At 46.3% G+C, this 20,752-nt stretch overlaps 3 protein-coding genes across 3 annotated transcripts; 1 reads left to right on the top strand and 2 right to left on the bottom strand.

The window, feature by feature from the left end:
- Positions 1-16: 16 nt before the first annotated feature.
- LOC100835687 (probable sulfate transporter 3.3) lies at positions 17-4,713 on the bottom strand. Its single transcript, XM_003580648.4, has 13 exons — positions 4,302-4,713; positions 4,135-4,183; positions 3,814-4,021; positions 3,512-3,683; positions 3,336-3,401; positions 2,227-2,340; positions 2,018-2,134; positions 1,772-1,898; positions 1,300-1,586; positions 1,024-1,214; positions 863-942; positions 470-546; positions 17-350 (listed from the first exon to the last, which is right to left on the bottom strand). The coding sequence occupies exons 1-13, from the start codon at positions 4,626-4,628 to the stop codon at positions 201-203; spliced, it is 1,965 nt and encodes a 654-aa protein (XP_003580696.3). The 5' UTR covers positions 4,629-4,713; the 3' UTR covers positions 17-200.
- A 3,327-nt stretch (positions 4,714-8,040) lies between these two features.
- LOC100835995 (golgin candidate 2) lies at positions 8,041-13,019 on the bottom strand. The gene is made up of 10 exons (XM_003580649.4): positions 12,818-13,019; positions 12,169-12,732; positions 11,381-11,491; positions 11,058-11,117; positions 10,190-10,247; positions 9,966-10,021; positions 9,725-9,817; positions 9,051-9,176; positions 8,734-8,781; positions 8,041-8,603 (listed from the first exon to the last, which is right to left on the bottom strand). Exons 1-10 carry the CDS (start codon positions 12,869-12,871, stop codon positions 8,253-8,255), a joined length of 1,521 nt encoding a protein of 506 aa, XP_003580697.1. The 5' UTR covers positions 12,872-13,019; the 3' UTR covers positions 8,041-8,252.
- Positions 13,020-17,331: 4,312 nt separating this feature from the next.
- LOC100836520 (endonuclease 2) lies at positions 17,332-19,679 on the top strand. The gene is given in 9 exon segments (XM_003580651.4): positions 17,332-17,639; positions 17,735-17,906; positions 18,331-18,423; positions 18,500-18,642; positions 18,730-18,822; positions 18,934-18,986; positions 19,072-19,142; positions 19,241-19,337; positions 19,339-19,679. Coding segments are annotated over 9 exon segments (918 nt in total). The 5' UTR covers positions 17,332-17,528; the 3' UTR covers positions 19,424-19,679.
- The last annotated feature ends 1,073 nt before the right edge of the window (positions 19,680-20,752 follow it).

Below are 20,752 nucleotides of genomic sequence, written 5' to 3'. Positions count from 1 at the left end.
TGTTGACGAGCATCCATGAATGTACATATTGTAAATACTTCCCATTCTAGTGCTGAATTTGCATCAGGGATTTTAAGAGCACTGAAGATTAGCTACAAACAAAATTGTGAAATGCTTTGCTGCAGGCACTTTCATTGAGAAGGCAATGCAAATTTAGCATTGCAACTAGATGATCAAAATGAAAATTCGGCTCAACCACTCTAAGGTGTTGTTATCTTGGCAAATCCAGATAGTGAAGCGATTGCTTCCTCAGTGGTCAAATACAGGCAATCCGGCCTGAAATGATTGTGTGCATCTATCGCTCTTTGTATTTTCTCCATGACCTCTCCAGTTGGATTCACAAGTACAAGCTGCCAATGGAGAGAAAAAGGTAACTTTTCTTCATAACCAAATTTACAGCTAGAAATATGAACTTTTTCATATATATGAGAGACAGCTGTTGATTTCTTTCAGTGAATGATGACTATACCTCTAGGCCACGTTTCTCTGTCGATTTCTTTAGGTCAACGAGGAATGCTATGCCACTTGTGTCAATTGCAGGGACAGCTGGGGAAGATTTTTTTGAATGATGTGTTAGCACTTAACACGAATGCTATTGAAGCATAAAATTCTGGCAAGCATTATCAAGTAATCTGAATATAGAATTTTTAAGGTGTTGTAGAATGGCCCGATCTGAACTTTCTTTGTTCCAATTTCCAAGTAGGAAACTGAACTCTTAGAAAACTATGTGCTGTAAACATGCTTTCATTTACTAGTAGAAATCTTGCCGAAGTACATTAATTTTGTTAAGTGAGCTTGACTTAAGTATAATAAGAAAGATAAACTGTGATTGAACGCATTTTTTTTCTTGGTAGTCACAAACCTGATAAGTCTAAGATTATGCAACGGAGTTCAGTTTGTTTATTCCCTGAAGAGCTTTCATCCTCTATCCATCTCTTAGTCCTGCAAATGAAAATATTGCATTGCAACTTGTTCCACAGGTTGACTTCAACATTTCTCTATAGTACTAGAAGTTTCTTTTACCTTTCATTCAGGTAGTTGGTGTTTGCAAAGTTTATAGGAGCCTCAACTGTCAGTATCAAGAATCCAGGGACTCTTTGAGCATCCTTGTACTGATGGAGGTTCCGGTAAATATCGGTTCCCTTAATGTTCCCTTGAATCATCATCCTAGGCCTTGTGATTTGCATCAATACCCTAAATATAGATATACCAACCTGCAAATTTGACAATTTTAGTAGCCAAACAATTGAACCAGCAACTTCCTGTATGGAAAAAACTAGTAACAATTATGTCGGTTACCGCAATCGCGAGGCCTTCTTGAACTGAGATGAAGATGACACCAGCAAACGCGCACAAACACACGAGGAAATCCATCTTGTCCATCTTCCAGATGTGGTATGCAGCAGGGAGATCGATCAGGCCAATTACAGCAGCAATGATGATTGCTCCAAGAACAACATTTGGCGTGTAGACGAACAGTGGCATGAGGAACAGCAGCGTGACCATGACAGTCAATGCCATGATCACATTGGACATGGCGGTCTTACAGCCAGCGTTGTGGTTCACAGCAGAGCGAGAGAATGCTCCTGACGAAAACGAGAGAAAGAGAGAGAGCCATCAATTTTTCTACCCATGGTTGTGTGTAGAGGATCAGAACAGGATACTAGCTCTTCCATCATCTACAAAACAATCTTTCTACCCTGATGATCTTAGATATTACATGGAATGCAAGAGAACGAAGTTGCTTGGGTCCAGAAATATAGCTAGCTACCTGTTGTTACATAGCATGATGTACATGAGCCCACAATGTTCATCAGCCCAATGGCCATCATCTCTTTGTTGCCATCTACCTGGTAGTCCTTGAGTGAAGCAAATGTCCTGCCAACTGCTACTCCTTCCTGACAGATTAAAATTCGGTGACACTTAATCCTAATTTGAAGCATCATAGAGTACATTTGTTTTCGGGCAAACTTTTTAAATGCAATAAGAGGCATACTACATAGGATGATTGTCATACCGTAAGGGAGATGATGCCGGTGACAAGGCCAGTCTTCATGGTGAGGCCTAGATATGTAGGATCAAAGAGCAGTTTGTCCCATGAGGGGCGATTCAGGCCACATTTGAGCTGCCCAATCTGCGGTGGTGGAAAATATGCAGACATTTCTTGATTGCAATCATGTTGCGAAACAGGAGTATATAATCGTTCAGATTTCGTTGATTTCTTACGATGCTAATGCCATGGTCCTGCGCTTTGAACAGGAAAACGAGCAGGGTGGATATGATGACAGATGCCAAGGGAGCACACGCTGAGATCCAGAAGAACTTGGGCCATCTCATGCTCTGCATACACAAGACAGTCAGACGAAAAGGTAGCAGTAACTGAAATCAGTAAATTGTGAAAAGCAATAGATCAAACTTTAGGTTCTGGGAATGGAACTTTCCCTAACAGTTTCAGAATAGCCAACCCCACATCAAGCTGTTTCAGAATGTGATGTCTTTGTTGTCTGGATTGGTGTATTCCTTCAGATATACTGTATGTCTGTATGTACTGAAAGAAAAAAACAAATCGGCTACATCACATCCTAGATATCAGACCGTGGTAATGCTCTGATACCATAGCCAACTTTGGATCCATCAATATTACCTACAGCTACAGTTTTTGTTTTTGTTTTTTTGAGGGAACCTACAGCTATAGGTTAGTTAGTCCTACTCGCTCTGAGCCTCTGAGAGTCTGGTCCAAATTAAACGAGACCAGTTTCTCCTGCCAGTTTTTTCCGGTCTCTTTTCTAAACATGGCAGTTCCGTTCCCCGGGCGGTAACATTATTGTCAGCAAAACACTGCAAAGATGCATCGACCCGTCGGTCGGTCGGGTCGGGGTGCCTGCCTGCCTGGGCAAAACCTGAAGAAGAAAGACACACGCACACATCCTCCCATGGACGGTGGGATACGCACGATGTGTGCTTGCCATTTGCGACTACATATTGTCGGCTTGCACGTACATAACATATACGTGATACGTCCGCCCTCTCGTCGCTCCTAGACTTCAAAGACGGCGGTTGCAGCTATGTGCGACGTGTATAACAACTTAAAAGAAGACAAAATGATCGGGTCGTCACAAAATTCAAAGGCTGGCGGCAGAAACGCCATCAGAGGCATCAGCAGCTCTAGTACTAGTAACGTGCAAACAGTAGACCCCAATCAACAGTACTACTACACGACAAGAAGGGGCCGCACGGGTGTGTCAGAAAAAGAAGTTGCACGGACGCTCACACTGTCAAGTAAATAAATTTTTTGTTTTGCGACGACAAGTAGAAAAATTCAGTAAATCACGTACCACATGTCTCGCTGTCAGGAGCAGCAGCAGGAAGCAGGCCCCCATCAGTATCGTCTGCCACGACCACTGCACGTACACACAAACAAAAACCATTAGCTAGCTAATCAATCGAGCACACTGGCCGTTGGATTAATTAGAAGAAAGACTTGGATCCAATCCAACGGACGGGGACGGACCTCGTTGGTGTGCTGGAAGACGGAGGCCATGACGGGGACGATCCCCATCTCGGTAGTGAAATGGACGATCCCCAGCAGCGCCTTGAGCTGCTGCAGCGACACGATGATGGCCGCGCCCGCCATGAACCCCACCAGCGTCGCCTTGGACAAGAAATCAATGATAAAACCCAACCTACAACAACACATGTTAGCTCGCCGGTACTACGCCTATAAATACGTATGTCAGCTAGCTGTACGTACGGTCGGGGCACTTTTTCGACGCGTGTATATACAGACACGAGCGTATTTTGTACGTAACGTACCTGAGGATGCCGAGGGATGCCTGGACGAGGCCGGCGAAGAAGGTGGAGGTGAAGGCGAGCTGCAGGAAGAGCAGCGGCTCCGCCGAGGGGCTCACGGCCTGCCGCAGCATGGAGCCCATGATCAGCGACGCGATCGACACCGGCCCCACCGCCAGGTCCCGCGAGCTCCCCAGCACCGCGTACACCATCGGCGGCACGAAGCTCGAATCTATACATAGATGTGTATGTATGTACAATTCAGATCGACAAGCACTTGCGTTCCGTACACGTATAACGTAGAAATTATTGGAAGGAAGCTTCTGTATGTGTGTGTATACGTACATAGGCCAATGATCGGAGGCAAGTTCGCCAGCTTCGCGTAGCTGATACCCTGCAAAAGAATCAAGAACCAGCTGGTCGATTCAGGAAACCGGAAGAGAGATTGTCGATCGTACTAGCTGCAAATTAACTGCAAGAGCAAGAAGTAAAATTTGGTTTTGGGGACTTGCCTGGGGGATGGCGAGGCTGGCAATGGTGAGGCCGGCGACGAGGTCGGACTTGAAGAGGGAGAAGGAGTACCCCGGCACCCACTCCAGGATGGGGAACAGGTACTTGACGGCCATGAGCCACTTTGCGCTCAGCGGCTGCCCCTTGAAGCTCCGGAACGGGTCGTCGGGGAAGAAAGTCTCCTTCACCTTCTCCTTCATCTTGCTCGCCGTGCTCTGCGCCGGCTGCGCCGCCACCTTGTGCAGTACCGGCACCTCTGCCGCAGGCTTGGACTCGCCGACGCCGACGCCATTGTAACTGCCTCCATAAGCGCCGCTCATGCCCACCATGTGTGTGTCTGTGTGTGTGAGAGAGAGAGGGAGAGATTATTGCCTGGAGGAGGCTGAAATGCTGAATGCGGCCACTGCAGCACAGGTGTGTCTGTATATATGGTGATGAGATGGGCCGAGGCGAAGCCCCTGTCCGAGGCAGATATGGGAAGAGGCCAGTCGCTACCTACAAAAGAAGAAAAGTGGTACGCAACTTGAGAAAAGGGCCGGAGAGAAGAATCATATCAAATGTGACACAAAGGGGCCGGGGCCGGGTGTGGGGTAAAATGCTTCAATAATTTGGCAAAGGCACATAGGAGAATTGGTAGTTTTCCTCATGGATAGAATCCTTAGATTTGATGGCCACCATCCCTCCTGATAGAGAAACATACACCGATATATTTTGCTACTTTAACATCGCCATTGCATATGCTTGCAGGGACTCATGATACACACCCCTGTTCTCAAAATACTTGTGGGTGTAGGCGTGTAGCTTTATTTACGGTTTTCGTATGGCCCCCTTTTTTGTTATTTGCGATGTCATCAATTATGACAAAAGCCTAGATTTGATCATAAACTGCTGGCAACTATTTTGTTTACGTGTTACAGTATTTCGTTCTTTGGTTGTTTTGCTAAAATATGGAACATTCTTAGGTTTGATTTTTGGCCGACATTTTTACACTTTTTTCCTTCTTCCTACACTGTTTCTCATTTTCCTAAAAAAATTTAAACCACTGTGTAAGTTAAGGGAAGAAAAAAACATACTCCATCCGGCCGGAATTATTTGTCCCAAATTTAGTACATTTTTTTACTAAATTAGTAAAAAGTAATTCAGACCGGAGGAAGTACTGTTTTAACACTTGAGCATTAAGAATTAATACCCAACATCTTGAAGAGAAAGCAAATTTAGTTAGGCTTTTGTAGCAGGAGAGAGATTGATAGATAAAAAATTGAACCTCACCATCGTAGCCTTGACACTTGAGTCGCGGACTCGTGGCGTCACGTACGATACCAGAAGACAATCATCGGCAACGATTGACCGGAGGAAGCTAGTCAAAGGGTCCAGAGAGCAGATAGAAAACTCTTTGACGTTTGGTCCTATGGTCATCGTCTTCAGCGGCCCAGAATCGAGATACCTTTTTGCGCCATGCCCTACGAAATAAATTTGATATGCTACGTAGTATGTACTCAGGCAAACCAATTAAATTCCACCGGGAAAATTTTCTCACTTGGCATGCGTATAGGGGTATGTTGTTGCATAGGGGAGTGTGCCCGCCGCCAAGAGAGTCAGACTTTGTATATAGTATGCGAATAGAAGCTTGGAATATACTCTGTCCAGCTTGTCATTTTTCATATTTGCGAGTAGCTTGTCATTTTTTCATTTTTTCGACACGAGCCGTCTGAAAATATGCAACCCTGTGGGCTGTGGCGGCTCGAACCAGGAACTATGCGGCAGCAAGTTTTTCTCCCGGAACCACGACAAGTTCCAATCAAGCATAATCAGATGAATAATCCTACTTGATCTCTAGCACGTAGAACTTACTACTATCCCAAGCTTAGATATTTATCTTAATTCGATCCGCCCAATTTCTCTGGGATTCCCAGGCCCCAATCGGGTGGGCTGGGATTGGCACTTCTGCACCGTCGTGGCGTTGATAACTTGACATGGCTCAGTAGTGCTGGAATATTCTCATGCATGGCCCCCTTCCACCGAGCGTAGATCGCCCGCATTTCCCGGCAGCGATATCCACGGAACACATCTCCGACGTGTCCGCCAGCCACTGGTAGAAAGCAGAGAAAGCCGGGCTCGTTCCGAATAACACATTCAGGGAATCACCTGCGAGCTTTACGCAAAAGCGGGTATATTTTCGTGGGTGGGGCGACATGACCGCAGGTGTGCAGTGTGTGTCCCCGTCGATAAATCGCATCCTTGGTCTATGGAAGAAGGCAAACGGATGAAATAAACAACGACGTACAAGTGATCGATCGATATTCCAGGAGGGGGCCGGGGTTTGGATAGAAATGCAGAAACGATCGGTACGTGATCCGATTGACGTCCATCGTGCTCAGCTCTGCCTTTAACTAGTTCGGGCAAAAGAACTTTAGGCTTTAGCTTTGGAGATATGTATATCACGCATGCATACATATACATAGTGGCCATGCAAGGAACAGTCATCTAGCGCGCAAGAGCAAATTAATGGCTACTATAGCTAGATTCTCTCCGTGCGTGTGACGGGCGCCCAATAATTTGCGAAATGCGTTTCGTTTTCGGAGCAGCGATGTTTCTGTGTTCTTAACCCATGCGGTGTAAGTGAGACGTGTGTCTGTAGTTTTCTTCACTTTACATACGTGCACCACTGTTGTGGCGTAAAGTGGGCAATACTAACTCGATCGAGATAGAGTCAGCGTACCAGCGACCGCAAGTGTCAACGGCCAAGGAAGCCAGGATATGTACGCTGCACACCTGCACCCGGCCGGCTTTGACTAGAGCAGGATTTGCACAGATTCCATTCGATCCATACTTGAGAGTAACAGGCAATGATTTTCACGAGCTGCGAACACGTACCAAGTTCATAGCTAAGGTAGGCTCAAAAGCAACCGGCAGAGAGGCAGTGGAAGGCCCAGTGGAGGCAAATCAGGCGCAGTGGAGCCACACGATTTGTCCATCTCCACCGGGAAAAGAAGAAGAAGAAATCATCAAGAGTTCAAGACGGACAGACGGTGCGCCATATATGCCAGGTCGACGTCGCTTTTTCGATGGTACGGAGCAGGTAGCCAGAGACACCGCGGGAGATGCCAAGGTTGAAGATAGGGCCGGCCGGCCTGATCAGATTCCCTTTCCCCGAATCGTCGATCGAATCGCCGCTTATCTCACATCACCTTTGTGATTTGCTTCACACGTAGCTGTACCTGCTGTCAGCGTGCCCACAATGCACGCTACATTGCGCCGCGCCTAACCAATCAAAGTCATGGACCGGCATGCACGAGAACGCTCCTTCCGCACACGGCAATCCAACTATCCAAGCACCTGCCATGCCAACACTGCGACCGCGCCCAGATGCTCCTGGCGTGGCCTGCCACGACGGACGACAACGAAACATGCATCCGTCTAAAGTCCAAACATGATACACCCAAACCTGGTGGGTTCCATCTTGAGACATTATCATTTTCGTTTGCAAGCATATCTTAAAACCCAGAACAGACCGGATTAAGTGGACACTGTAAGCGAGTGTCTCTCGAGCATTACTCCAACAAGAACAGTGTGTGCCCGGCAAGAACAGCATTACTTCTGGTGACATATTTTTAGAGTAATTTTATTTATTTATTTAGGCTACGGAGTTGGTACTACTACTACTACTACTACTACTACTACGTTGAGTACCTTGTTTTTGAATCGGGAAGTGCCGCGGACTGCAGGAAATACGCTGCAAGATAAAAACTGAAGTGGTAGAATTTCTGAATCGTAGCCGAGTTGATGCTGAAGCAGGCCGATACAAGAGTACAAGTGTACAACCAACTCATTTTACCAGCAAACCACCACTTGTCCAGCAGTAACGCCCCTTCTGCACAAGAATAGGCTATGTATGGCTATAGTATAGTGTAGAGCACAAACGGAAAAGAAAAAATATAGAGAAAAGGAAAAGGTTAAATACTAGTCTTGTTTATAGACTCCAAAGAAAAAGTAGCACCAGGGCGGGTGTCTGGTGCTGTGGAATGTGATGACAGTATGTACAGGACCCATATGTGGAGGCACACCAGGTACACCGTGGCCCAGATCAGTGCCTTCGGATTCCGCCGCAGGAAGATATGGCCAGCTGAGAAGATGGAATCGAGCTGTCGTATCGCAGATCCCAGATGCTGTTGCCCAGTCCGTATCCTGTCGCGCAGCCTTGGCGAATATGACCCTTGCCATGTACCGGCTTCGATATCTATTCTTGATGATGAGCTAGATGAAGCCAATGATGAGGCATTATTGTCGAGTGATCTAGAAACAGCCTGGAGATGATGCAGTGATGCACAATGTTAGTTACCCCTTTATGTAGTTTTAGTTGGGTAGATTGATTCAACTCTACCAAGATATTTTCTATGCTGACTTGAATACAATAGGTTTATTACATGTATATACCTCGATTCTCAGTACCAAAGTTGACTTCTCTGAAGAGAGGGATTCAACCTGAAAGAAAACATTTGCATCTCAGCATTACGCCAGCGAACAGCAGTGTACTAAAGCAGTAGCAACATGTGTTTTTTCCATGCAGATAATGACATTTTCATAAGCTACCAAATTCTATCCAAGTGAGGTCATTCAAAAATCTTCTCTCTGTAAAGGAAGATCCCAATACAGAAAAAGAAGCAGGTACTGAAGTTACAGGACATGCTATAAAATCTGGACACTTCAATCGCAATCCAGGAATTAAACATGGACGAGCACATAGAACTAACCTGCATTTGTTTCTGAATCAACCGATCAGTGAGTTGATCAAGCCTCTTCTTGAGTTCAATTTCCACCTCTGTAGGTTGCACCATGTCCCTTCTTGTCAGCTCAATGTTTTCCTCAATCTTCCTTGCCTATGAATAAAAACAAGGGAAACCCAATGTGGACAATTGGTTAATTTTACTTCTTCTTTTTCTTCTGCAGAACAGAATGTAAAATCTCAACAAATGCTGCTCACCTCATAAGCACTGGATCCTAAGAAATAAGAATGCTATTTTTAAGGTGCACATACACAGAGAATTTTCCAGAAAAGGGTAGATAGCATGAGTGCTATAACTGCAAGGATATAATTTATTTCTGTCCCTTTTCTCAATGATCTAAAGCATAAAGGAAAATAGTGTGCAGTAACGAAACAACAAAAAGATGAATTGACGTATGCGTTCCAAACCAGATCAAACAGGACTAATAAATTATTGAGCTAATTGGGAGTCCACTGGAAAGAATCCTGAACAGTACCATGCTGAAGCACAGAATAATTATGTCCTAACACTATTTGTGGAAAAAGATGATGAAGCACAGAGCAATTATTGCCTATAGCGATTTGTTGAAAGAGTCCCTAGATCGCTAGATAAACATACAACATAACAAGTTGTTCATTTCAGTTATAGACAGGAGGACGTACCTTGTCCTTCAAGCTGACAATTCTATCACATGTCTGAGTGTATTCAGCATCAATAATTTCATCTTCAAGCTTTAGCCTTCTCAAGGATTCTATCTAGACAAAAGTTCAACAAAATTACAAACAGGAAAGACAAGGAGACCTTGTTTAAGTCAAATCATTTTACTCTAAACCCTTAAACAAACATCATATCTGTTGTTCAGGATGGACGTCCAATCACATCAAATGTAATTCGTTTGCTTACTTCATCAACCAAAGGGACGCTTGCCTTCTGCATCTTTGCTATTTTCCTCTTGTATTCTGCTCATGGAACGATAAATAGTCACATACTGAAATACAGTGCTTACCTGATGAGAAACTTTCTGAAAATGATGCCATGCTATTATATTACCCATAATTGGCCTAATAATCAGAAACAAGAGAGTTTAAAGCTCAAATAAAACAGAAAGACAAGAATGGTTAGCTTACTATCTTGAGCAAAAGTCTTCAGATCAACTTCCTCTCGAAGTTGTGCAACTTGATCAACCTACTCACAATGCAAAGAGTGAAATGATTTAAAGTTCTACTACTAAAATTGTAAAATTATTTTCATTACTCACCCAACTCACTGTTATCAGGGGCTATGACAGTTATTTTTCTCTAGCTAGTTAATTACAATTGATTGTAAGGTAAGGATGTAGAGTGCGCTCATTCTAGATTATCCCATCCCAGAGTAATACCAATTATGTATTCTCGAGTGACAACAGCACTTAGGAAAGTGACCAAAAACTATTATGCACGGTATAGGCCCTAGCAAATGCCAGCATTCTCCAAATGTTTAAGGGGAGTATAATAGGCTAATGTTCAACCAGTACTCATGCTTATGGCTTGTTCCTGCATATGGCATACCATACACTGGCACTTTCTACGCACATTCTTCCTTCTTGCCAAATGACTAAAATAACAATCTACAAATTTTAACTTTCGGCAGTTCTTTGTAGTTTGTATTGCCCATGCTTGATACATGTCTTAGAATATGATGGCAATGATATCAAGTTATCAACCATAATACATATATAAGTAGGTCCAATTTGTCATGGAAATAGTACAGTGTAAGGCTAGCAAGCTATACTTTACATGGTACATTAATTCAACAGTTATACAACTAGAAAGCACAACAAGTCAACAACAATATGCTAAAGTGACTGTTTCAGCCAAGCATAAAACAATGTGGTCCACAACACAACTGTATGCACTATGCCAAAGTGACTTTCAACCAAGCGTGCTCATATACACAACATACACAATGAATAATTGTCATGGAGAAACAGATTGGAATGGGGGGAAGACAACATACTTGAACTTCCAGGTTCCATTGTTCCCTAGCAAGTGACTTTGCCAGCTCTGCGTTTGTTACCTGAAATGATTTTTGATAAGAACATTGCTGAAACTTGAAAGTGATTATATGACCTAACAGGCCCAGCTATGTGACCTGTCTGGTCATCACAAAAGATATATGCTCCTTATATATGGCAAATAAATGGCTTACTGGAGCCATTTGTAGGACACTGGAAACAATAATATTCTCCAACATAAAGTCAAAAGGGATATATTGTGTTGCTTGTTGTAAGGCAGGGCAGATGGAATGTCTATAAACAGAGGTGATATGCATGGACAAACCTCAAGCTCGGCCAACCGCACAAGGGCTTCCATTCTAGTGCTATGATGTCGTTGTTTCTCTATCTCGGTAGCTTCCATGGTTTCAATCATACTAGTCTGCAGCTCTGAAGCCTGAAAATGAACATAAAAATAGTTGAAAAAATGCTGATAAATAATAACCAATTTGTCATTTGCGGAAATCAGTCCACATTATAACATAGTTAAATGGAACAGAACCAATATGCAAGTGAATGAACATTGAAAATCACAACAAGCAGCTGTGGGAACAGAGCATGAGAACACAAGCTAAGAACCAAAGTAGACAGCATTCTAGAGCACAAGAACACAGTGTTAAAAACACAAAGCAGCAAGAGGAAAGTTCATGAACATAATAATAGGAAACAACATAACTGATTGAGTTATTTACTACCTTCTAGAAACAAGAATGAGCCCATGGCCAGGTTGCTCATTGTCATTGTTAAGATCAGCAAAAGTTACACAACCGGGGAAATGCCAAACTCTGACATTGATGATCAAATTATGGCTTCATACATCTTATAACACAATACCCATCCAAGCTAAGCAGAACTGATCCAACATGATTAAACCTTAATAACATGAATGAACTGCTCTACTAACCCAAGCGTCTGTGAATCTGTGATTGCTCACGAACAGTTTTCATCTATGCCAAGGCACTAGAGCATTCTCTTTCAATCCGTTCATTCAGTCATAGAATATAGCCACGTCAAGGAATCGCTCAAATTACACAAGGAAACCTAAAATCGTCGCAGAGACCGAAGCAGTCTCACCTCCTGCGCTTGCTCCTTCTCGCGGACGGCAAGCAGCTTCTCCAGGCTGGTCTTCTCTCCCTCAAGCCTCGCCACGGCCTCCTCCCTCTCCGCGATCGCTCGCGCCGCCATTGCCGCGAGCCGCTCAGCACGTCGCCGGCTCCTCTCCTCCTCCCTCCGCCTCTCCTCCTCCGAGTCGTCGCTCCCCGACCCATCGGAATCCTCATCGCTCCCGCTCCCGCTCTCAGACGGGCCTCCTCCCTCCTCGCCCTCCCGATCCCTCCGATCCTCCTCCTCAGCTTTTGCCTCGACCGCCTCCGCAGGCGCACCACCGGGCCGATCCTGCGCTGAGAGATCCGCCGCGGCGGAGGCGGACCGGCGTGGGGCGGGCGCAGGTGGAGGGGGAGGCTGGGAGTGGCGGCGCTTCGCGGCGAGGCGGAGGCCGAGGGAAGGAGGCGGGGTCGCCGGCGGCGGCCTGCGCGGCTCGGGGCCGTCGAGGAGCTCGGCGGGGGAAGGCTGCTGCAGGGCCGTGAGGTCGGAGGCGGAGGAGGACTTGCCGAGCGACTCCGCCGCCTGCTGGTCGATCTGTTGGAGAAGACGAGTGTAGAAGAGTTAGAAGAAGAGCTGGGCAGAGTGAGGAGGAGACGGGAGGAGGGGCGACGGCGCTTGCTTGGTGGAGGAGGGTTTCGGCGGCTTTGAGCTTCGAGGAGATCCAGCCCGCCATGGCGCCGGAGTCAGCGCCGCGGGGGAGCGTGCGAATCGGAGCGGCGAGCCGGCGAAGCGGGTTGGTGGATCCGGTGGGTCGGTGTCTGACTAGATGGGCCGCGGAACCGCCGTGGGTAGCAGCCGGCCGACCGGTGTGTGGAGGAGTGTGGACACTGTGTTGGCTTCGGTTGTCTGTTTGTCTTTGTTTAGCGACCGATTGAATTTACACGGCTAGGATGAGTTAGGATATATTATTGCTTTTGCCAAATTTATGCTGAAGTTGTTTAACATAGTAACCGTACTATCTTTTCACTCATATTTCTCCTCTTGTTAATCTACTGTAAATGTTTTTGGATAAGCTCCAAAGGATGTGATGGCATGTTTTGTGATTGGGTACCCTACACTGAAATACCATACCTATAAAAAATGTGATGACATGTTTTGTGAATGGCTACCGTACGTCTAAGAAGGGATCCAAAACGAGTAAGAAACAATCTCATATTCTCATGCACACTGCGCTGGTACCCTGACCCAAAAGGTTTTCTCCTAACAAATGATGATTTAGGAGTCTTAGATGGGTACTAGCTCAATATGAACCCCTCGTACTCGAGAAATCTAGGCCGAGTTGGTAGATCAAACAAGATTATATACTCTACCCTCTAGCCTGAATCTAACTAATTTTGATGTACGCCGTGTGTTTGAACTTTGAAGTCCAGGGGAATCATCTCGTCGCCCCCCTGGCTTGACTCCTTAAACCCTTCGCGTAACCTACACCCTAGAATAATTGAATCCTAAATGGATCGTCGACAAGCACATGATCAAGAAGCTACAATCTAGATTTAAAAGAAAAATCTTCACGGAGAGTTGGACTCATTCATATTAATTTTCTAGCAAAAAACAAGTATATGAATAAATTCATGGGGAAAATCCATAATTACCGACGAGAGTTTGACCATTTACTAGTAGAAAATCCCACTCGAATTTGAACATTTGCTAGAAAATCCCACTCAAATATGACCATTTGCAAGACCTGAAATGTCTTCAGATTTTTTTTTACGCATTGATCCATATACCCTTGTCCACCAGTCAAGAAAAAAAAGGAGACCAAAAACCCTACATGGGCGGGGCATGTTGTTACGACTCCAGGCCGGCGTACAATCGTACGTGTGTCCCTTCCCGAGTCGGGCAGAGAACCCCTAGGCACGCAGCGAAGTTGGTAGTCGAGATTGCAGAAATAACAAAAAAAACAGATCACATCGACGATTAGCAAGAGAAGAAGACGTTTCCAAAAAAACGCAAGTGATCATGGCGGCGGTGGGCTTTGCCGACAAGGACATGTCGATCGCTCATGGCTGTCGACGGAGATTGCCACCTTTAGTCACGGCTAACCAACGCACAAATTATATTTATGTGGTGTTTATTAGGTTATTTCTGACGGTGCAATTGCACCTTCACTGTGTGATCCTGGTAGTTGTCCGGGACGAAACATATTTTTGCATAAGAAGCACCAAAGCGGATCATGAACACGTACTAGGTTTGGTAACCGGAAACAATGCTTCCGGTTTGAGCAAAGTCGGAGGCGGTTTGGATCATGAACACATATTAGATGCCAAATCAAAAGTCCACTTGGATCGGGCAGGTAGCCAGTCATGTTGGTCGAGTGGACCCGATAGAACAGAAATCACGTGAAATTTTGCGGTTTTGATTTGGCATCTAATCAATTATTACTATGTAGGCCTAATACTTGGGCCACACTGCCATATTAGAAGAGGTTAGAAGAAAGTTGTTAAATCGGGTAAGATGTGGAATTTTTTTTCGGTAACTGGGAGTGATAAACACTGTCGCAAAATTACGCATTAGATATGTTACCTTTTTTTTTTAGCACAAATCGATATGTTACCTTTGCGGCCTGGAACGGACCATCCCGCGCCAGGCCGGCCCACCATCGGACGCGTGTTCGTTTCCGAGTCCGGGGAGAGGAGAATCCCTGGGGACGCGGCGGCACCGGCCTATTTATATGGGCCGAGCTGGCCCTCTAGAGGCCAGAATTAACACATATCAATACTGATCGAGATAGCAAGAGACGAAGCAGATCATGTCGATGGCTGTCGATGGAGAGTTCGAGGAATCCTTGAGGAAGTTACAGTCAGACGTGGCCAGGGCGCTTGATGAGGCGCAGGAGACGGGATTTCTTCCCGCGTTCTCGCAGCTGGATTGGGCGGACGGGCTCCCGGGCTACGCCGCGTAGCTCGCCGCGGAGCTGGCCAACAACGCGGCGTACTACCGGCGTGCAGGCGAGGAGAAGCTGCGGCACCTGGCCGCGTGGTCGGACTCGCGGCGCGCGGAGGCGGAGCAGCTCGTGCCCGCCACGCGCCGCCTGCGGGAGATGTACTTGAGGGCGATGGCGGCGGCGGCGGAGGAGGACGAGGTGGAGCCAGAGGACGTCCTCGTTCATATGGCCGCCATGGAATTTCTGGAGGAGGTGTACGACGAGATGGGGATCCAGGAAGCTGGCGCGGCGGCGAGGGCCTGTGAGGTGGATGCGGCGGCGAGGGCGCCGGGGGGCTGCGGCGCGCGGTTCGCGGAGAAGCACGCCAAGCGGGCGGAGATGCTCAGGCGAGGCGCGGCGGGGTTCGAGGGGAGGCCCGGGGAGGGGGAGGAGAAGGTCGTGGGCGCGGCGCTGCGGGAGTACGCGGCCTTGGTGGAAGCGCAGTGCGGGGACGCGGAGGCCTTGGTGGCCAAGATGGTGTCGTCGCCGTTCTGGAGGGTGTGGAGGCATGTGAACCTCCTGAAGCCGACTGGCGGAACATGATGATCTCGTCGGCACACATGGCGTCATCCTGCCGAGCTGCCTAGGCTTCTAGCCAATCTGTGTTGAAAATCTGTATGTGCTGCAATTTCCGCACACAGAATTGGGACAGAGGTACAAGTCGTGAAGTTAAAGTCTTCCACCAGCAGATTTGTACGCGATGTAATAATTTAGTGACAGATATTTTTTTTTTAGCGATAGATAAGATATTGAACCCGGGATTGGCCGAATTCTCAGTTTGATCATCTGATTGCATTACCAAATTTGCATTTCCTTGTCATCATTGGAAGTGTCTACAACGAAGAACTTCACAAAGTTGGAGCCTGAATGGAAAATATTTGTAACACTTATGCTCGTGGATACAGTTAACATTTATTCCTGTGAACTTTTGAAAGAACATAACTTTTTTTTAACTGTATGAAAACTGAACCTGAATTCATTTTGTCTGCTTCCACATAGTTAGCTCTATATGACATTGTGAGCCATTAGCATAGGAAATACACACAGAAATAGTTCAGAGTTTCCTAATTGACATTTGATTTCTAGTATGGCACCCGAACTAATGAAACAAACTGCAACACTTCTGCATGCAAGTAAAATTATCTTGGAATTTCAGATGATTGGATGAACTCTTTCTCAAGCTGTACAGTCTAGTTCCTTCGTCGTCTTTGTGTTCCATTTGGCTGACTCTCGTTGTCTGAGAGTAGTGATCGGCCTTTGAGCTTTGCACATCTCCACCCCTCCCCGCCCCCACCCTTGTCGCCGCCGGAGGACACCGTCAGGCAAGGCTTGAGCGCCCGACGGGGCTTTGCCGACGGGTTCCTCATTCTTCTTGTCTCGTGGTTGCTGTGGTAGGCAAAGCTCTCCAGTGATGGGCATCGAGACCCAGGTGAGCGACAACCGGTCTCGTGTTGTCCGGGTGTGGAGGCATGTGAACCGGCTGCAGCCAAGTGGCGGAAGTCGATGATCTCGTTGGTTCTTAGTCTGCTCCATTGCAAACCTTATACTACTAGAGAGGTAGAGTGTTGTACAACAGATATGCATGTTTGGGACGATGGTGGTAAAAAGAAGAATGTGGCATGGTTGCTCTGTTGTCACGGTGACCCGTCAAGTGCCTCGCTCTATGGTCTCTATGTCACATCAGCGGAATACAAGCGAATTGTACATGGTGATCGTGGATGAGACATTTTCCCAAAAATAATGACCTTAATTTCAGGCTTTGGAAATATGAGCAGTGACTAAAGTGAACCCTACTGCCAATTTCCGCCCCCCCTCTCCCCAAAAAAATAGGGCCAGTTTGAGTATTTTACTCAACTATATGTGCTTCCCTTGACCCAAGTTGGGTTGTTCGAAAAATCGGTTCCACAGAATTTTGTATTGGGTATCCAGATCCAGCCCCCCGAAACCTGCGCGGCAGCGTTCTTTGTTTACTGCCCCATTCACGTTCAACTTGGCACGGGTTTTTGGGATGGCAACGTACACACCCATTCCTACAACCAAGTTGAGCGTGCAAATCCAAGACTGAAACCATCATTTCTGAGAGCGTGCAGACAATGCATGCCTTTCTAAGACCTTATCCTCATATTTTATTTTATTTTAAGATTACTCTGTTGAGATCAGACCACTAGAGCGTACGAGCTGCACATGCGAACCACGAGGAACACTGGGTGGGTTAGGACTTGCGACCAACAGCATCTCAGCTGATCAGACGGGGGATTCTACCGAAACGCACGGGCGCACGCAATTGGTCATTTGTTAATCAGCCTGTCGGTAGCAGTACGGGAGTAGATGCATAATAAAGCACACCAAAGTGAAAGAGAGCAATAACACACACACAAAGAGAACGAAAGAGAGAGGCCAAGCTAGGATGGCCCTGCTCCTGCTTCTCCACGTCCTATTGGTCGCAGCGGCGGCGAGAGCTCCGGCGGCTCAGGCGTGGGGCGTGGAGGGCCACTACATGGTCTGCAAGATCGCCGATGTACGTACACCAGCTCCAGCACTGCACACCAGTCCTTGATTTGTTGTTTAATTAGTACAGCAATCTGTTTAACTGAATGAATGGGACTCGTGCAGGGTTTCCTGACGAGCGAGGCGTTGGCGGCGGTGAAGGCGCTCCTGCCGGCGTCCGCCAACGGCGAACTCGCGGAGGTGTGCTCGTGGCCGGACACCGAGCGGCCCCGGATCCGGTGGTCGGCGCCCCTGCACTTCGCCGACACTCCCGGAGACTGCAAGTTCAGCTACGCCAGTACGTACTCCTCTGTCCTCTCGCACTCGTGACTCCCAACCTTTACATCCAGATCCAGTACTACATTCTTCATCTAGAAGTTAGAAAGCCCGTGCTTAAGCAGAAGAAGTCTGTGAGTGGTCACGACTCACCAGTCACCACACGTTCTTCTCACGCGTGCTCCTAGACCACAGCTTACGCCACACACACATTCACCTGACGCTACTGAAGAACCCGTTGGATGCCTGACCCGTTCTTCTCTAGTCTTTTCTTTCTTTTTTCTGAGAAATTGAACGCCGACACGGTTGATTTGCAGAATATTCCAGCAGCATGTTCAGTTCATCGATCTCACATTTGATTTGCAGCATGCGTACTAACCGAGTAGTACCAACCTTGAGAAAATTGGCTAAACTAAACTAGCGCCGGTGGTACGATTTCTGAACAGGGGACTGCCACGGCACGAAAGGGGAGAAGGACATGTGCGTGGTGGGAGCGATCAACAACTACACCGCCTCGCTGCAAGACTCGTCCAGCCCCTGTAAGCTTCTTTCTCCACTTTGCTGTGTACTTGGTCAATCAGAAAACAACTGAATCACATTGGCTGCCATCATCAGACAACCTGACGGAGAGCCTGATGTTCCTGTCCCACTTCGTCGGCGACGTCCACCAGCCCATGCATTGCGGCCGCACCAGCGACTTCGGCGGCAACACCATCCTTGTCACCTGGTACAACACCACCAAGACCAACCTGCACAAGGTACAAATATAGAATGGATTGGATTTGGACCCACATTGGTCCCTTCTGTTCCTGGCTTGTCTAACTAACACGCGTGAGTTGTTTCAGGTGTGGGATGATAAGGTAATCCAAACGGCCATGAACAAGTTCTACAACGACGACCTCAGCACCATGATCAAGGCCATCAAGCTCAACCTCACTGTAAGCTCGATCGTTATATTCTGCACTGCACTGTCGGCATCGCTAGCTGGAGCTTAATTTCCCACCTCGATTGTTTTGATTCGAGTGTTTGAGTTGTATTAATTCAAACAGGAGGACTGGGCCAGTGAAGAGAACGAGTGGGCGGCAACGACTTATCCCGACAAGTAAGCTAGCTCATCATCTGCATGGTTCTAATGGAACAGCTGAAACTGAGTTTCATGCAAGCTGACGGCTGAAAGCGAATTGCAGATACGCACAGGAGAGTGCGGAGCTGTCGTGCGACGCATATGTGGGTGTTGAGCAACAATCCAACTTAGAAGGTACTAGTAGTAATTAGAAGGAATTAGTTATCGTAGTGGCAAACAATCTATGGTTAGAACTGTGATGAAATCACCTCTCTTTGATATTGAAACTGCAGACGAGTACTTCTTCTCGGCGCTGCCGGTTGTTCAGAAGAGGATTGCCCAGGGAGGCGTGAGGCTAGCTGCGATCCTAAACCGGATCTTCAGTGGGAACATCCGACTTCAAAGCAGCTGATCATACCAATAGAATTAAGGAAGAAGGGGTGAAAGGGATTAGCCTGCATTATGAAGTACAATAAGACTGTCTTGTCTGACTGTATTAAGCATCACGACTGTCGTCGAGTCCAGTGTTTCTTGGATGTCATGAAATGATCAGTGGCAAAACTTAGGTGATTAGTGTCAACGAATATTGAAGAGTTATCTAACACTACAAGGAGGAAACTGAGCTGGATAGACTGACATGGTGTGTGGGATATTATTTATGACTTTTGACGAGCACGAGCTAGTTAACGTGCAGCCTTTTATAAAGTCTATCCGCATAAGTGCGCGGGCCAACACACTAGTTATTGGAGTGTTTTATTCTTAGATCATCTACTGATATTTGGAAGAAAAAAAACATCGAAGCAACCAGTAAAATCAAATAGCAAAAATTGGTGACGTGTTGAATGTTGAATATGAGACAGTCCCAAATTTGCCTGGTGTCTTCACCATGGCACCTTCCCTCAAGGTATTCTGAAATGTGAAATCGATAATTCCTGTTTTTCACAGAAAATTCAACACTCAGACATGAACATTTCATAGAAAAATCCTATTTTTCCATATTCTAACCGCAAGGTGCTGTTGTAGGGGTGCACCCAAGATCACTCATTTGTGCTTCCTCAACGCCACTGCACAGAGTCCTATTTTGTGTGACTGGCATCATGCTTGATGCGACGTTGTCATTGGTTATTTTTCATTCATGCCTCATGAGGCCACCATTCCAAATTATTATGCATGTAATATAGTCATACATATGGTATGGGTTTGGTTTCAATGAAAGTTTTGCATGTACTATCCAATACCCCTGTACAAATTCTCCTATTTAAGGATTCAATGTGTTAGGAAAGGGAAGAGGCTTATTGGTAGATTTTCTTCATCGATGTGTTGATTATTGTGAGAGATGGCCAAATTCAAACAAGCACTTCTCCTAGCTTTATGAGTGTGTTGTTTTTCGATTATAAAAAAGTTTGGCAACGAGAATCGAATATTCGAGACATTAGAGGAACGTACCATAGAGTTAGGAACAAGATCCATTTATTTCTTCCAACTCTTCATTTGTGATTATCTCACGCTAGTCATCGTAATGTTTGTCTCGATACATATAAAAATAGTAGTGGCAAACGTCCATTACCAGAGGCGTTATGTCAAATCTCGGCACACATCCAGTGATGCAAGTGACTACGCGCGCCATACACATAACCGTGCAATCAACAATGTCCCCGAGGGGACCTTCTGCACAATTGTTAATACTTAGCTGCAGTTCATTCTGTTAGAACAAGAGCCGGTAAGGTAAAGTTTCCTTGAGGTTTATAACAACAAAAATAAAAACTACAGTAGTCACACTTTACATGGAACCTATGACGGCCAAA

The sequence above is a fragment of the Brachypodium distachyon genome, chromosome 5, assembly GCF_000005505.3.
Source record: "Brachypodium distachyon strain Bd21 chromosome 5, Brachypodium_distachyon_v3.0, whole genome shotgun sequence".
Classification (NCBI taxonomy): Eukaryota; Viridiplantae; Streptophyta; class Magnoliopsida; order Poales; family Poaceae; genus Brachypodium; species Brachypodium distachyon.
The sequence above is the reverse complement of the archived record's forward strand: the minus strand, read 5'-3'. Positions and strand labels throughout refer to the sequence as shown.

Bases quoted from the DNA above. Each gene is read 5' to 3' on its own strand.
- LOC100835687 (XM_003580648.4), bottom strand. From the start codon at position 4,628: ATGGTGGGCATGAGCGGCGCTTATGGAGGCAGTTACAATGGCGTCGGC. The intron at 2,341-3,335 runs GTACGTGATTTA...TTGTGTATGCAG, and splicing joins TCCTGACAGCGAGACATGTG to AGCATGAGATGGCCCAAGTT. The intron at 2,135-2,226 runs GTAAGAAATCAA...CCACCACCGCAG, and splicing joins AGGACCATGGCATTAGCATC to ATTGGGCAGCTCAAATGTGG.
- LOC100835995 (XM_003580649.4), bottom strand. From the start codon at position 12,871: ATGGCGGGCTGGATCTCCTCGAAGCTCAAAGCCGCCGAAACCCTCCTC. The intron at 9,818-9,965 runs GTAAGCAAACGA...ACTTTTGTCTAG, and splicing joins GCGTCCCTTTGGTTGATGAA to ATAGAATCCTTGAGAAGGCT. The intron at 8,604-8,733 runs GTATATACATGT...CATCATCTCCAG, and splicing joins CTTTGGTACTGAGAATCGAG to GCTGTTTCTAGATCACTCGA.